The sequence below is a fragment of the Lottia gigantea genome (assembly GCF_000327385.1).
Source record: "Lottia gigantea unplaced genomic scaffold LOTGIsca_103, whole genome shotgun sequence".
Classification (NCBI taxonomy): domain Eukaryota; kingdom Metazoa; phylum Mollusca; class Gastropoda; family Lottiidae; genus Lottia; species Lottia gigantea.
This window is the reverse complement of record NW_008706824.1, coordinates 510,185-527,066: the sequence shown is the minus strand read 5'-3', so window position 1 is coordinate 527,066 and position 16,882 is coordinate 510,185. Positions and strand designations below refer to the sequence as shown.

General features: G+C 30.4%; 1 protein-coding gene across 1 annotated transcript in view; it reads right to left on the bottom strand.

The window, feature by feature from the left end:
• Nucleotides 1–5,918: 5,918 nt before the first annotated feature.
• The window catches only part of LOTGIDRAFT_136131 (hypothetical protein), a gene marked incomplete at both ends in the record, with an annotated part of 29,402 nt that continues 18,438 nt past the window's right edge, over nt 5,919–16,882 (bottom strand). Inside the window, 6 exons of the mRNA XM_009046591.1 lie at nt 5,919–6,082; nt 6,480–6,565; nt 7,123–7,283; nt 8,533–8,665; nt 9,174–9,286; nt 16,404–16,610. Of these exons, the coding sequence (XP_009044839.1) occupies nt 5,919–6,082; nt 6,480–6,565; nt 7,123–7,283; nt 8,533–8,665; nt 9,174–9,286; nt 16,404–16,610 (864 nt within the window). The remainder of the gene's footprint in view (nt 6,083–6,479; nt 6,566–7,122; nt 7,284–8,532; nt 8,666–9,173; nt 9,287–16,403; nt 16,611–16,882) is intronic.

The following is a 16,882-nucleotide window of genomic DNA, read 5'->3' as shown; positions in this document are numbered from 1 at the left end:
AAAACAAGCAAGAGTTGAAATAACATAGTATATATATACATCATACATAGTAATAATAATAATAATAATCAACAGTATAGGCGACAGAAAGACTGGTCTTGGCTTGGATTGAAATACTACTCTCGTCTTGTGTCTTGCATTACCAGCTGATGGAGCTCAATTTCAGCAATCTGTATAGTCATCCTAATATTTACGTGAACAGCTGATAGAGCTCAATTTCAACTATCTGTATAGTTGTCTAGATAATGGCTTAAAGAGCTCAATTTCAGCTATCTGTATAGACTTCTAAATATTTGCTTTATCAGCTGATAGAACTCAATTTCGGTTCTATGTAGAGTTGTCTAGATAGATATCTGTATAATTTTAAATTGAGCTCTATCAGCTGTTATATTAAATTTTAGATCACTATACAGTTTACTGAAAACTGTATCGGCTGTTAAAAGCAGATATTTACACCAATGAAGCGGTTTTGACTAAAATATTGGGGAGTTGTGGAATCAGTTATATATATAGGCTCACTTATGTTATTACAGAACCAAAGCGCAGGGCGATAATAGTCCACTCCCTGATCAACTCATACTTTTATTTCATTTCATAACCTGAACCATAAACCAATCATTCTGAATAATTACTTAGTAATTAGTAACTAGAAAAAAATCACAGAGAAAAAAGTCTGAATTGAAAACTTGAAAAAATTTACATGTTTTCGGTTAAAACATGACAAAGAGAATAAATTACAATAGTAAAACTGCAGACAAAAAATTCAACAAGCCACTGGTCACTACTAAGGATTCTAAATGAGCTCTAGGGGCCTCTTTATAAGTTAACTGTTGATGGACATCAGAACATCCAATAGTTATAATAGGGAATGCAGGAAGCTAGTATAACAATAAGCAATATATATATTATATACAGCAATATCATAAAGTAGGTCAAAAATATAAATGCACATCCGAGAACTCAAATCATAAACAAAGACAGTCTGCTATGTTTCGGGGCACCATTTTTTGCTGAAATTTGTTCAAAAGTCGTGGCCAGGTCTCCATTATCTAAACTTTTTATGTAAAGCATTTGTATATTTGAAATCCTAACATAAGACATTAATTGAAATAAGAATTTGAGAGACATGTCATGCTGCAAAAATTATAATTGAAAACACAAGAATCTCACTAAATATGAGTCTATTATCACTTGTCCAACCTTATAATAAAAAGGACTGCTCCTGTTTACATTTTGACTCATCCTCGGATGTGCAATATTATCATTAACCCACTACAGCAGGTGACAAGAGAGGAGAGGGCAAGGGGAGATAATAAAAACTATATGTACATTTTATATAATTTACAATCATACTATAGTCAAACAGAGATATTTGAGCACATGGGAGTCTAGTTGAAAACATATACACTTTCCAACTTGATTTTTAGGTAGAATATATAGTAATAGAAACTATGCAGACTTGACTTCTATTGTTTTAAAATGCTCCTTATATGTACAAATATCTGAGCTTGACTCTATTCTACTAGCATTGAAACTGTTTTCATCTCAAATATTCAGTGTATAAAATACACCTGTAAACCATGTCCAATACTTCAATGTATCATATCTCTTAATTAATCTATTTCAAATAAATATTCTAATATTTTCAATACATTCTGAACCTATCATATCTAAGATTTAGTGACCTTATATTTCTATGTATCAAACCATTCAATATGGCTGATGGTGAACTTATGATGTAGGATGTGAGAGGGATAAAGTCAATTTAATATTTACTTTACCGGCTGATAGAGCTCAATTTCAGCTATCTGTATAGTCATCTAAATATTTACTTTACCAGCTGATAAAGCTCAATTTCAGCTATCTGTATAGTCATCTAAATATTTACTTTACCAGCTGATAGAGCTCAATTTCAGCTATCTGTATAGTCATCTAAATATTTACTTTACCAGCTGATAAAGCTCGATTTCAGCTATTTGTATAGTCATCTAAATATTTACTTTACCAGCTGATAGAGCTCGATTTCAGCTATTTGTATAGTCATCTAAATATTTACTTTACCAGCTGATAGAGCTCAATTTCAGCTATCTGTATAGTCATCACAGAAGGTTTTTCATGTTTACTAAATACTGGGCCCCAGACTTTAATTCTGACTGTGCCCTATCAGCTGGTATTCAGATTCAGTTTTGATCCCTGTAATGATGAAGAAAGTTAAAGGATGCCAACCAGGTAATGAATATATAATGAAGTAAGTAGAACACATAATGTTGAAATATAAAACTGACCAGGAGAGTGAAACTACCGTGATTTGGAAGGAAAATTAGTAATTTGTTTTTCTTGTCTTGATGGTAAAAAAACTACATACAAAATGATTGGAATATAAATGATTTTTGGCAAAGAAATTGTTCATCAGGCATCATTAACAATGGAACTCTATAATCCAGAAAAACATGGAATTTGAACCATACAAATTCCTTTTAGTTCAATCTTATTTTTCGACAAAAATTCAGCATGAGGCATTTACCTCATTTACAGCCCTGAACTTTTAGAAACTTTGATCTACAGAGGTTTGGTTTGCAATATAAAACTAACCTATATAATACAAGAAAGGTAATTTAACCAAACATTTAGCATGGTTCCTCTACAATACAAACTCAATCTGAGCTCTAGGTTATGTCAGTCATTCTATGATCTTAATACATCTTTTGAAGAAAGTGTGTTACAAATTCAACCAATCAGCACATAACTTGATATCCAACAGAAAATAAACCAAATAAAATATCTAGACCTGCATTTTATTGATATAAGAAGCAACTCTATATCTCCTGCTTGTTAAAGTTACTTTGAGTAAAAGTCTGATTCAATCAGATTGATTAACAAATTGGGTAGCAGATCACACACAGAACGCGACAAAATAAATGAGAAGGATTATGAATTAATTATACATAAATTACAATATCTAACAATTAAAATGAATTTACAAAATGTTATACATTGTGCAGATATATGCATTCTACAGGTGCCTGTTATTGTTACAGAGTTTGGTATGTGTATAGAATTCAAGGTGAGAATAGACGAGGTATGGTCTCCAGTACATAGAAGAGATAGAAGAAGCCAATCATGTCTACTTCTAGTGTATAGCTGTATCATGTGTGTTTGTTTCTTCTATTTTCTACTGTATCAATAATTCTAATCACACCAGATACTGTACCTCGTCTCTTTCCACATCTATACAGCAATCAGTAATGAGCTAAGAATCTAAAATTGAGCTTATTATAAACCAGAGATCCTACCACAAAAACTTGTTCTTAACAGCAACTGGATTAGTTCATTTAACTTAACTAACTTATCCATTTGGAGTAAGTCAAAGCTGATACTTAGGAATTGAGCCTAAAGTAATGACAATCTTGCTGATCATCAAGACCTGATAATGGACCCTATATCCTAAACTTGTTCGAGAATTTATCATGAGCATGTTCTTATAATACTACAGTAACAAGACAGGTTGAGAGATTGTGTAAATGATACGAGCTTTGTCTATCAGATCTAATATAATATACAATTCAATACAGAGCATTATAAGGTAATTCTTTATTAATTTTCATCATTTACCCGTTTTTAACTTTTTGCAGATTAATGAAATTCAAAGGGACATAATAATCTAAATATTCACTTTCAGAGTACTTTTTACAAGTATATTTGATGTTCATCTACAATTTAATCCAAAAAACTTCACATGCTATCAATAGTTTGCTCCTTAATATAGAAATACCTGCACAGCTGAAGGGACTTTTTTATCAGAGATGTGAGTGACCATTGCATTCAATTCCAGAACTTTTGAGAAGCTTAGGCAGCGAGGTGTTTTGCGCTTCTTATCCAGAAAAGAAATGAATCTGCAACCCATTTCCATTTCTAAGTTTGCCAAAATTTGCGGAAGTCTTACATTTCTGTTTATTCCATTGTAGACAAACTAAATGTCAAATGATTAAGTCAAAGTGATTAGGATATGAAATTCAACTCTACCAGCTTCTAAACCTAATATTTAAGAAACCACATCCCTTCATTTTGATTTGATCAGTAGATTATGAGGAAGAACTGTATAATAATTTGCATTAATGATGGAACAAAGATGATTCAAATATACTTTTTGAAAATATACCCAACAAAATATCTAGATAATTCCAACCAGAAAGTGATGGAAACGGGAAGCTAAAAATAATCCATTTTACAACAGTGAAGATACAACTTTCAGACATGTGAAAAAATATTAAAATCTGTACAATTAAAACCCCTTGATGAATCCTCTCTCTTCACAAATAGTGTCATAAATATGAAATTTCACATGACTTAACTCCCTTTGTTTGAAAAAAAAGGAACTTTTCCAGCATTTCTCCGAACAACAAAAGATAAATATGCTGAAAACACAAAATTTACTTGTGAGAAAAATCGAACATCTGACAAAATCAACAACAAGATTTTTAGAGAAGGGACATTGATTTGACGTTTCATTTGGTCAATAGAAAAGATTTGGTATACAGCACTAGAGTTAAGGCAATAAACACGACAAACTGGTTTTATATTTGGGTTTTGGTAGATGACAAGTTAACGTCCACTTCCAGTATTCAGTATAATGTATCATACAGGCATATTATCTTGGCTCTCTGGTTAGAAAGCTGCTGTTGGTGGTAGATTACAAGTCAATGTTGGCTTCCAGCAGAAGCTGATTTCACAGACTAGTTAGTTGTTGGTAGTTGATAGACCTTTCGTACTTCTGACAAACTGATGTATATACTTTTCAGGTTTCGAATGCTAACAGTGACTGAGTATATTTCTTCCAACGTTAAGTGGATAATCATTAATTCCTACATTTTCTTAACACTCCGGCTTGTTTTCAAAATATTGAAAGGTAAATGCACGTTACTAGAAACTCTGATTGCCTATCTTATAATATTGACCAATCAGATTACTAGCTTGTTGTCTTGCCAGTAACGTCAAAACTTAAATAATGAAACAGTTTGAAGAATTTAGATTGACCAATCAAATTTTAGAAGTATACTAGATACGAGAAATGTATGTTAGGAATAGTACTAGAACAGTTCTGATTGGCTACGATTGATGTAGGTGGGCGTGTTTACGATTGATGATGTATTAATGACGGAGTTATCTGCCTTTTCAAACTGAGCTAATGATGAAGGGGACTTTAACAACTTTCAAATTTATTTTTATTAGTCACTAAATAATGGATACAGGATATTGTATCAAAGTTCTCAACTTAATTAATCAATTTTGAATCTCATCTGCATAAAATTTATAATTTCATTGTAAATTTCATTTTGCAAAATTAGCATAAAAATAGATCTTTACTAACTAATCATATCAATTTGAAAGTCGTTTAAGCCCAGCGTAACTTTGTGAAGACGTAATTTTAGATCCTTATAAAGGGTCTTGGTAATCTTTCTATCCGTCAAGACTGAAATCTCACGATTCCAAAACATCGTTAAATTTCAGCCTTGACTTCTACTAGCTTCAATATTTTAGCACATTAATTAGTTCTCGCTCTGTCTGTCTGTATTCTGAACGATTATCAGGAATCAGGTCAAATTTTGGCATCACCTGACAGTCGGCGCCATCCTGTTTCTGGTGCTTTCAATTACTGAGTGAATTATTAATCCAAACACTATGACACTTTGTCTGTAATACTGTAACCTTACTCTGACACGAGTCACTATTCGGATGTAAAACTCCATTCATTTCATTTCATACTATTCCTCTATATAGTGAATATAGTGTATCTAGTCACTATTCACCAGTTATACCTCAGTCACTACCATCCACACACCTGGTAATAATTTATCACTCTCATTGAAATATCTCCATGTATTATCTATGAATTGAGCCTAAAGTTGTTAATAAACATATCACACTTGATCCACGGCGTATAAATGACACTCTATATAGGAAGTCGGTACAAAACCTTCTGTATTGTCGTTTTTACGAACTCGCGTCCACCCGTCACCCTGGTCTTTTTCTATAATATACATCTCTTCATTCTCTTCCATTGGTATTGAACCCTCATTTACAGCTGAAATAGAGTAACAACATTTCATAATGAATATATCATATAAATGAAATTAAATGAATGGAGTTTTACATCCTACTTTTCTGCACCATGCGGGCTAATGAAGACAGAATATATCATATAAGATGCAGATTATAAATAGGTCAGTTGTCTGAAGACAGCATAGCATGAAACTCTGAGCAACAACATGATTCAAGTTCTAATAAACATTATTGTCTAAGCACAGTAATTGGAAATTAGTAATGATGTCCCTCCAGCACCAGTAAACTTACATCATTGCTTTTTCACCTGTGAAGCATTTAATAGCAAAATGCAAGGAAATTTATACTTAACTCGGACTCTCTGGTCTTGAAGCAAAGGTCAAAAAAACTTTTTTATTGACTGGACAAATGAGACTTACCCTCAAATTTATATAATGCTCTACATGTTCCCTCTATTGGATAATTAAATTCATCCTCTTCATCATCTGATAAACCATCAACTGGTCTGTAAATATAAAATATAGATATAACAAGGGATAGGGTTAAAATATAAAGAAATGGATCTCTCATCAACCGGTTTGTAAAAATATAACAATATATATAATCAAATACTGGCCAATATTTACAGAACCAATTTATCCAATCATCACTGAATATAATCTAATAAATACAGATAACTTTATGACATGTCGACTTAATGATGGACAGGTACAGCTGAATTGAAAAATAACACAATTTAACAGATTTAGAAATCTAGAAAATATAGATCAATATAGATTGAATGTGGATCTTGCTATTGTTATAGGGAAATAAACTCAGAGTTTCACGTGTCATTTGAAAAATAATAATAGATGACAAATATTTTTTATTTGACAGAATTATAGACTAAGACAGTGAGCATGGAATGTACAGTATAAGGAATAAATAAAAGAAAGGATCTAGATCCAGAAAAGGAAATAAAAAATATGTCCATAAGGTCTTATAAAAAAATCTAAGACTTAAAAAAAGAAAGAAAGAGATAGTGAATATATAAAGTGCAGGAATACAAAACCTGCTACTTACGCGTACACATTAGCTACATTATGCTGAGTCTGTGGGGTACCGGGTAACGAGTTGTCTTGACGCTGTATCATGCTACTTTCTGACGCCGTCATCGATATAGAATCATCTGACGTACTATTACGCTTACTATTACCGCGACTTTCAGAATCGTTTAAATATCCCTGCAAAATAAACAGATCAATCATTTAATACCATAATACGATATAATACCATAATACAATATAATACCATAATACAATATAATACCATAATACAATATAATACCATAATACAATATAATACCATAATACGATATAATACCATAATACAATATAATACCATAATACAATATAATACCATAATACAATATAATACCATAATACAATATAATACCATAATACGATATAATACCATAATACAATATAATACCATAATACAATATAATACCATAATACAATATAATACCATAATACAATATAATACCATAATACGATATAATATCATAATATGATATAATACCATAATACAATATAATACCATAATACAATATAATACCATAATACAATATAATACCATAATATATAATACCATAATACAATATAATACCATAATACGATATAATACCATAATACAATATAATACCATAATACAATATAATACCATAATACAATATAATACCATAATACAATATAATACGACATAATACCATAATACAATATAATACCATAATACAATATAATACCATAATACGATATAATACCATAATACAATATAATACCATAATACAATATAATACCATAATACAATATAATACCATAATACAATATAATACCATAATACGATATAATACCATAATACAATATAATACCATAATACAATATAATACCATAATACAATATAATACCATAATACAATTTTCCAAATATAATCACAATTATTTTTTTTTACAACTTTATTTATCAACATATACGTACAATATAACAAATAAAACAATAATTTAGTATCTTTTTGCCAAATAATCAATTCTCAGTTTCTGGAACGAGTATTTGTGCCTCAGAGTTGAATATCAGTGCTATTTTCTATATGAATAGTTTTATATGCTACATATTGGTCTATTTGATACATAACTTTAAGATGACTGAGTAGTGCCTGAGTAGTATGTCTATATTCTGTATGTTTTTCACTGTTTTATATAAGTACTGTTTAGTTGCCAGAATAATAAAATTAAGTGCCAAATTGGATTTGTGTGGTTGTCTCCCAAATATAATGTCACTTTCAGAAAATAATTAGTCTTATTACCAATTGAGTATTCAGTGCTATAGCAATTCTAAACATAAATTTCCGAACTAAAGTTAATGCTTTTTGAAAGCTGAAAGCTGACCATATAAAAAATTACAAATACATCTAAGACAGAAATTATAAAAATTATACCTCAAATTTATGAAGTTCTTCTCGTAAACTATCTATTTTCTGGGCGTTTTCTTCCACCTTTTTATCTAGGGTTGAAGGGTCACCTAATGCTGGATTATTGAGATAAACATCTTTCATTTTTAACATACCCTCTCTGGAAAAAAACATTATAACTTTGTGATTTGAATCTTCATTAAAGTATGTTGAATCATTGTACTTGTTGCCACAATTTTGTCACAATGTATTATAACTTTGTGAATTCACTATTTCAAAGATAAAGAACCATACATCTAATATCAGTTTTTACAACATGTACAGTTAAGAATGTTATCTATTATTGTAATAACAGAAATGTTGTACTTAACATGTATATGAGATAATAAATAATAATAATAATTGTATTTATAAAGCGCTGAAATCCACTCTGCATGGAGAGTGCTCAAAGTGCTATGTATAAAAAAAAAAAGTTAAAAGAACCACAGACATTTGGATGAAATATGAAAGATACAAATCAGTGCTATTAGTATAAATACTATACATCTAAAAAGTTTCCAATCTCTTCAACTTGTTATCTTTGTAACAAATGTTTGTTATTTTCTTTGTAATTTTTATTTTTGTATTACACACAAGTAAAAGACTCAAAAAGTTCATCTTTGACTCACCTCTCTGCCGACTCTTTCGCCATTTCTTTTTTAATACTGTCAATTTTCTGTAGTAATTTCTTTTTCCGTTGAGCCGGAGGTAGGTCACTGAAATCTTCTCGTTGATCGTCCACCTGTTAGGTCAAAGGTCAAGTTATCAACATGATATTCAATGGAGTTTATATCCTCCTTTCCTGCCCATGATTTGGCTTATGAAGCAATGCCAAGTAGTAGACAATGGAGGAAATTAGTTTACAGTTTACAGTTGAAATGAAGTTTAATGATAGATGAAATTTAAAATGATAAATGTAAAGTTACTAAATGATGTCTCACTACTGCAGATTTATATTCAAGACTGAGTATAGTTCAACAGGCACAAAAACTATTGTGAAATTTTAAATAAACATCCATTGGTCAGGAACGATAAACCAAAGCTATTTAATTTGTTTTGAAGAAGATAAAATTTAACTGCCCAAAAATTGTTGTATTTTGAATGATTTCTGGATATGCATGTTGGTTCTTATAATGATTTAGAATGCATATGGAGTAGTTCAATAAAGGGTTGAGGGGTGTCAATTAATTGCCTGGAGAACTAGTCTCAGTCTTGTCTATACCTATCTAGAAATACTGCTGAATATGCGATACATTAGTAGCAATGACCTGAGCTACACTATGCCTAAAATATCAGTTTCTACTGGACAGTGATGTCTATTTAGCTGCTACCAGTACATTGAAATATTATAACACTAAATGAATTTGCAATATTACTGTTTTTAAGATGATATTTAATTAAAACATTACTTTATGATCATGTTGCTTGTAAAAATGGACAAATTGCTATAAGTATATATGATAAGAGTCAAAATGCAGTATAGTAATTACGGTTTGTAATAAAAATAAAGAAATTGTTGAATGCATTTAAATATTTCTTAAAAAAATTGATAACCAAATTGGTTAATAGAAAAATATGAATACAGTCAACAATTTCTTGTATTAACTTTGTTAAATCACAGGCATTTGATTTTTTGATAAAAGTTCAGTAATAACACCATTATAATATCAAAATATCAAATGCCTGTGGTGTGAGAACTACACGATACATTACGACACAACATATACATGCAAACTTAATACAGGATCCTTCATGCTGAAACTAGACTAGATATAAGGTGACAATTGCTATCAAACACCCCTCAATATCTAATGAACTATTCTGGATGTGCATATGATACTATATAGTACATCCTATTGCATGTATAGAAGAGTTCATTTATAAACTTGGAGGAGTTTAAATATCTGTCAAACTAAAACTAGTTGAAACTAAAACCTCTAAACCACCTCTATGAATGGGATATTCCAATGCACTATTTCTGGAAGGGATCTTGTTAAAACTATGGATCATTCCAAATATGATTGAAAATTTGTGAAGAGAGAAAGGGGTCAAGTGATACCTAGGGGTGATTCTAAAGAAAGTATCCCACACAGGGCTCCAAAATTTTGAGAATATCCAATTAAAATTAATCCACAGTCTATTGGTTCATCGAAATTGTTCAAACCAAAGAATGGATTGTCTACAGGTAAGGTGAGTTTTAAAATTTCCTTAACAGAGCCCCAAAATGTTAATAAACCAAAATAACTTGCTTTAAAAGGATGGGTTTCTACATTTACCTTTGGGATTTTAAGAGCCCCATAATATTGAGTGAACCAAATTAAAAACAAGCCCTCTTTTAATTTTCCTGCCCAAAATGTAATAAGTCAAACAAATAGTAAATTGGGGATAGATTAGGGTGAAATGAAGAACCAGTGGTTTTCGTAAGAAGAGTATTCAAAGTGATTGTAAAATCTGGACTAACTTACTCCTCGAAAACACTGTTTAAGAGAAAAAAATATCAAAATTTAATCATTCCAATTAATGAAGATGATGATGATGATGATGATGATGATGATGATGATGATCATAGTTTTTAGACTTTAAGGAGGGGACAGGGGGGTTGGGGAGGGGGTGGGGGCAAATCATATGCCCTAACAATGAAATACCTTTTTTTATGATTTCTTAATTACCAAATGATTTTGTTCAAGAGTGAATATGGAACCCATTCAAAGAAATAGTTACATGAAATGAAATGAAGGAAATGAAAAAGATTTCAGAAAAGAATTTGTAAGAGATTTGAAAATCCATAGAAACTTCTTGCAAAAATACAGCATGCATAAAAAAAATCTTAAAGCATATCTGTAGCATCCAGGCTTAGTCAGCAATCACAAATTCAAGCATTGAAAGGAAGGCCCTCTCTCTAAATGTTTCAGACATTCATTTGTTTAAGCAAATAATTAGCACACTACATCCCATGAAGCTTATCAAGACCTCAGACAAAAAAATTTGAAAAAGCATCAAAGACGAGCCTAAAATAATGTTCAGACATGGTTGGTATCAAAACCAAACTACCAATCCAATCAACTACAATGATCTAAAGTAAAAAATGGCCCTGAAGACAAAATCATGGATTATAGGTATTCCTATAGATGACCAAGTTAATCATAGAATTGTTTACCCACAGACACTGATCATCAGCTGATCAAATTTTCCCACAATAACAAATAAATATCCTGTTCACCATTAATTTAGCATCACCAGTGTATGTTTTTGAATAAGTTTGATTCTCTCAGTTGATGTGGTTGGTGTTTAATACCAACCCCTACTGGACCAACACATACTACACAACAGCAATAGAGATAGTGCACTATATAATCAACATACATATGGTATTGAACATGTAACATCATTCCTGACAAGGTGCTTTCTACATAGTTCATGCTGTTTAACATGCTTTGTGACAACAGGCTTTCAAATTACCATTTTCAATGAAAAATAACTCATACAGGTCAAAATAAAAATTCATGTATGTTCTAAGCAAAGATCAAGATAATGTATATGGAAATGTGTGGAGAAATAACCCTAGACCCAGCTCGTAGATCGTACAAATACAGAACAATTTGAAGATAATCAGAGTCAAAGTTTTCACACATACCCACAGCAAATTTCAAAATAAATTCAAATGCAGTAACACAACCCAAAGCAAAAAACATAACCTTTGATTAAACTCTCCAAGCCAGCTTTATGCAAGAAAAACCCCCAAACTAACATTGTAAGAAATCCATCAATTTTCAAAAAGAAAACCAAAACCCAGAGAAAGGACCAGAAAACACCAAAAACTTCATAAACAGAGCAACTCTAAAGCATTTTCTATTCTTTATATATTTTTTGATATAAGGGCATTATCAAGTTTCATATATTGACTGAAATATACAACACTAAATACCAAATATCTTTGAAAGTATATTCATTGTCTACAAAATATCTACAAGCCATTCACAACTGAACCCAAATCTAAAACAACAACACCAAAATATAAAATAAAACAGCAAATTTCATTCTCCAGAAATTGAGCTCTTATCTAGTTTGTGGTTAAATTGACACTGAATAAAAAGTAAATTTGTAGATTGGTAAAAACAGCCGAACAGACTTTTAAACTATCCAAAGATTATACTCAACAACCAAGATTCTTGGCATTGTTGATTCAGATATAACCATATAGATATGACTATAAAAACATTTTGGACACTTACTTATGATTGATTTACTTCCTCATTTTAAAGAATTTAGCTGCAACCAATGTTCTGCCAATATGTTGTTTGGATTTCAAATTTCATTTTGAAGATCGGATCGTTAGTACTTGGTTTATTTATTGTTTATACCAGAACTCAATTTCAAGAGATGAATAAAACTAAAAATGCTATTACAATAAACTACACTGAGCATTCTGAACTAAATATAACCCAATATACATATTATTACATACCAATAGTCCTATAATCTTTTTATAGAGAAAAAAAACAAAAATATTTCAATATACAGTCATTCTTGTAATATTAATATACAAAATAGAAACTTAATTTTATTGGGTGAAATATACCACAGTCTCAATTAATATTTCATGGTTTTTATTGAGAATTATTTTGACTGGTGCCGGCAACTGGCAATTCTTTTCGAGTTAAAAGATCTTTACACGGGGAAAACAATATATTCTTTCCTGCAATTTTTGAATAATTATTTTTGAATTTTCCAGTATCGAATTTAAACTTGTCACAAAATATTGTGAAATTTGGAGTAAACAATCATATGTGCTAGACAATTACGCACACCATATCAAGAGGAATATATTACAGTAAAAATAAAAATCTAAATGCCAAAACCAGTGATACATAAAGATGTGGATTTGTGTTTCAATTCTAAGATGAAGATTTTTTATCATGCAAAATTTTTCTCCAAGGAAATTTCAGTAAACTATTACTAATATCCATTGGTCTTTGACCAGTGTTTTACTGTGAATCCATACAGTGTTTACCAGAGTATAGATATTTACTTCCAGGACCAATTCTAAACATACATACAGACAGTCCATTATATTCTGAGGTAGTATGAGTAGTAATAAACAGAATGTAAATCTGGCTTGTATAGTCTCAATTACTATCTGTTCTACCTCAAATCAAAATAGACTGCTCAAGTTATGTTTTGAACCGTTCTTGAAAGTGCATGAATATCTATATATCTGACTATACTATCGAATAGAATGCATCGAAGGAAGGTGGCTAAGACTCTTGTACCCTTTGATACAGCCAGAAGAAAGTGCACCATGCCAGAGATTTGTGTCAAGTCAAGCTACTTCACCAAGATTTCAAAATAAAAATATCAAAGTTTCTAGGAGTTTCTATTTTGTGTTTGAAAAGAAATTAAAAAGAAAACTGAGATGTCATGACTGGTGAATAAAATGATAAAAAATGAAAAATTTACAAGAAAATGAATGAAAGAAATATTGTTATTGACATTGTATAGGACATTAGATAGTACCTAAAATAACATATTAGTTATATGGACCCTGATGACATCATGACAGGTCCCTTTCAAAGGGATAATAAAGAGGTTTTCTAAACTTGTTTTATCTTATATCAGGGCCATTAATGGCTTCAATTTACATCATTCCAATTTCCATCAGATGTCTGTGGTTCCTGTTGTTATATATATGTTAAGCAGTATATGACATCACTGTCCCAAAAAATATTAATAGCTTTTACAATAATGACATCATTCAATGCTTAGTTTTAGTGGAATTGCAGGAACTACAGACGTCTGACTAAAAATGAGAATGGTGAAAATTGATGCTATCAGTGTCCAAGATTCATATAAAAGTTTCGAAAACATTTTTACAGCAAGAGTATTTCACACTGTTGGGCTGAGCAACTTTGAAAAACCAACATTTATAAAAATATTTTACGCCAAACGTTGATAGTTTCCGTAAAAATTACCAAACCATCAAGTTGATCTGTACAATGTCAATAAGATTATTTTAAATAGCATGCTCAATATGACTAGAACAATATTGAAACAGTAAAGACTGGGAGAAAGCAATAATAAATTCTATTAATAAAATATATTTCTTACTTTTCCCTGTTGGAATTGATGGATCAATTAAAAATATAATTTGTTAATTACCACATTTTAATTAGCCTTTGTCTTAAAGAATTAAACTAAGCCAAATGAATGAATAAATGATTGAATGAATGAATAAATGAATAAATTAACTTCATGATGCCATTCTCAAGTATTTGGAGTGAGAATTTACCTTGCTTACTTTTTGCTTTCCAAAGGAAAATAATAAAACATTATAAATAGGTGTTGAAGTTTGATTAAAAAGCAATGATGTTAAAAGCCAATAAGCCAATGGTTGTAATTTTGTTAGATGTTTTAAAAGAGAGATAAATATTAAAAATCCTAAAAAAAAATATTGTTTCTTAACTTTGATACAACAAGACATCAAACTATCGTGGCACATTGTCATATATTATTAATAATTTATATGTTTCATTTCAATATTGAAGTATACATAATGTTTGAAAAACTATACATGTTTTTACTTCATTCAGAGAAACATACAATTTCTGAAAAATGGAATATTTGAAGATTATTTCCCAACTTTGATTCTAGAAAGAGACACATTGATAAATTCATTTTTTGGGAGTAAATTTCCAAGAATTCTGGAATCTAAACTGTAAGTTTTACCACTTTCATGGGGCATAACTCTAGTAAAACTAAAGTCAATACTGAATATTTTGATGTCTTGGTGTTTAGACCTAATCTGTACCTTCTACAAATAAAACTAAATTACAGTTATCCCTCACCATAGAAATAAAAATAAAATTACATTTAGAAAGAGCTAGTTGTCCTACTACCAAGACAGGGTAGAATTTGACAGGCAACAAGAAACACCTTAACTTTCCATATGAACTCTTCCAATCATACATACCGGTACAGTGTTGAGCAAAGATATTTCTACACATTTGAAGATGCAGACAGTCCATTTTATTATAAGGTAGAATAAATAGTAATAGAACTATACAAGTCAGACTTATATTGTGTTGATTACTATCTAGACTACCTCAACATAAAGTGGAATAGTCATGTTTAAGTTTTGAATTTTCCCCTGTGTGCATTAATAACTGTTTGACTATACAGTGATACAGCATGATGTTGATAAAAAATATGCATGTGTGGAATAGTTCAATAGAAAGTTAAGGGGTGTCAAGTAGTTGCCTGACAAACTATTACCAGCCTTGGACTCTGTACACTGTTAAAGTTACGATTGTATTTGATAAAAGATGGATGTTTACCTTGCTAGAAACAGGCTAGAATATAAAATAGGTAGACTGTTATTTCATGATTTAAATTTCGTCTCAAACTTGCTGACTTTAATCTAGTTTCTGATAGTTATTATGGACAAAATGACAGACCATGTTTTTCAAGAGATTTAGATATATTTTTTTGATAATTTTTTTCCTTATCACATAAACTAAAGGACTAAGATGATAACAAAATATTCTTACATTCCAAAATTGGTCATAATTTGAATATGAATTTTTATTTGAAAAACAACTTTTTAAAGTCCTGAAATGTTTAGAATGTTCCCTGAAAGAACCAGGCCCAGAATTTTGTTTCTCAAAGAATAAGCTTATCTTTGAATCAACTAATGAAAAATTCATTACTTCAGTGAAATTTTTTTCCCAAGATTTGCACTGACACTGCTTCATTGGAAAATAACTATCAGAGGCTAGGTCTGAGTCAACAAGTTATCAACAAGAACAAAAAAATCTAAAGGAATGAAAAATAAAGATGAAAATATAAATCAAATAAAAACTTACTTTGGAAGAACCGAATAATCCAAACAAACCGGTTCGCTTTTTTGATTTTCCAGAGAGCGTTGCTGACTTTGTATTTTTATCAATTGTGTTTTTGGGTGTAATGTTATTAGAATGTTCGATAGAATTCCCTAAACTTAAATCTTCAAACTGAATATCTTCAGGTTTCTGAAATCCTGACTTATGTCTTTCTATCACAAGCCGAGAATCCTAAAATAAAATAATACATTCAATGAGAGAAGGTCTTTATCAACTATCTATTCTGTTAATATTTCATTCATATTTATAGGAACAATATTAGAATTTCTATAGTAACCTCATCTAATCATCTAATAACAAGCACTAGATTATACAAATAATATGAACAGAGTTTTACATTCTTATTTTTTGCACCTGATAGGTCTAACGAAGATGGTGAAAAAATGGTATATTACCATAATGGAAATTTTGGAAGGACAGCCTACTTTTCTCAAATTTCCAAC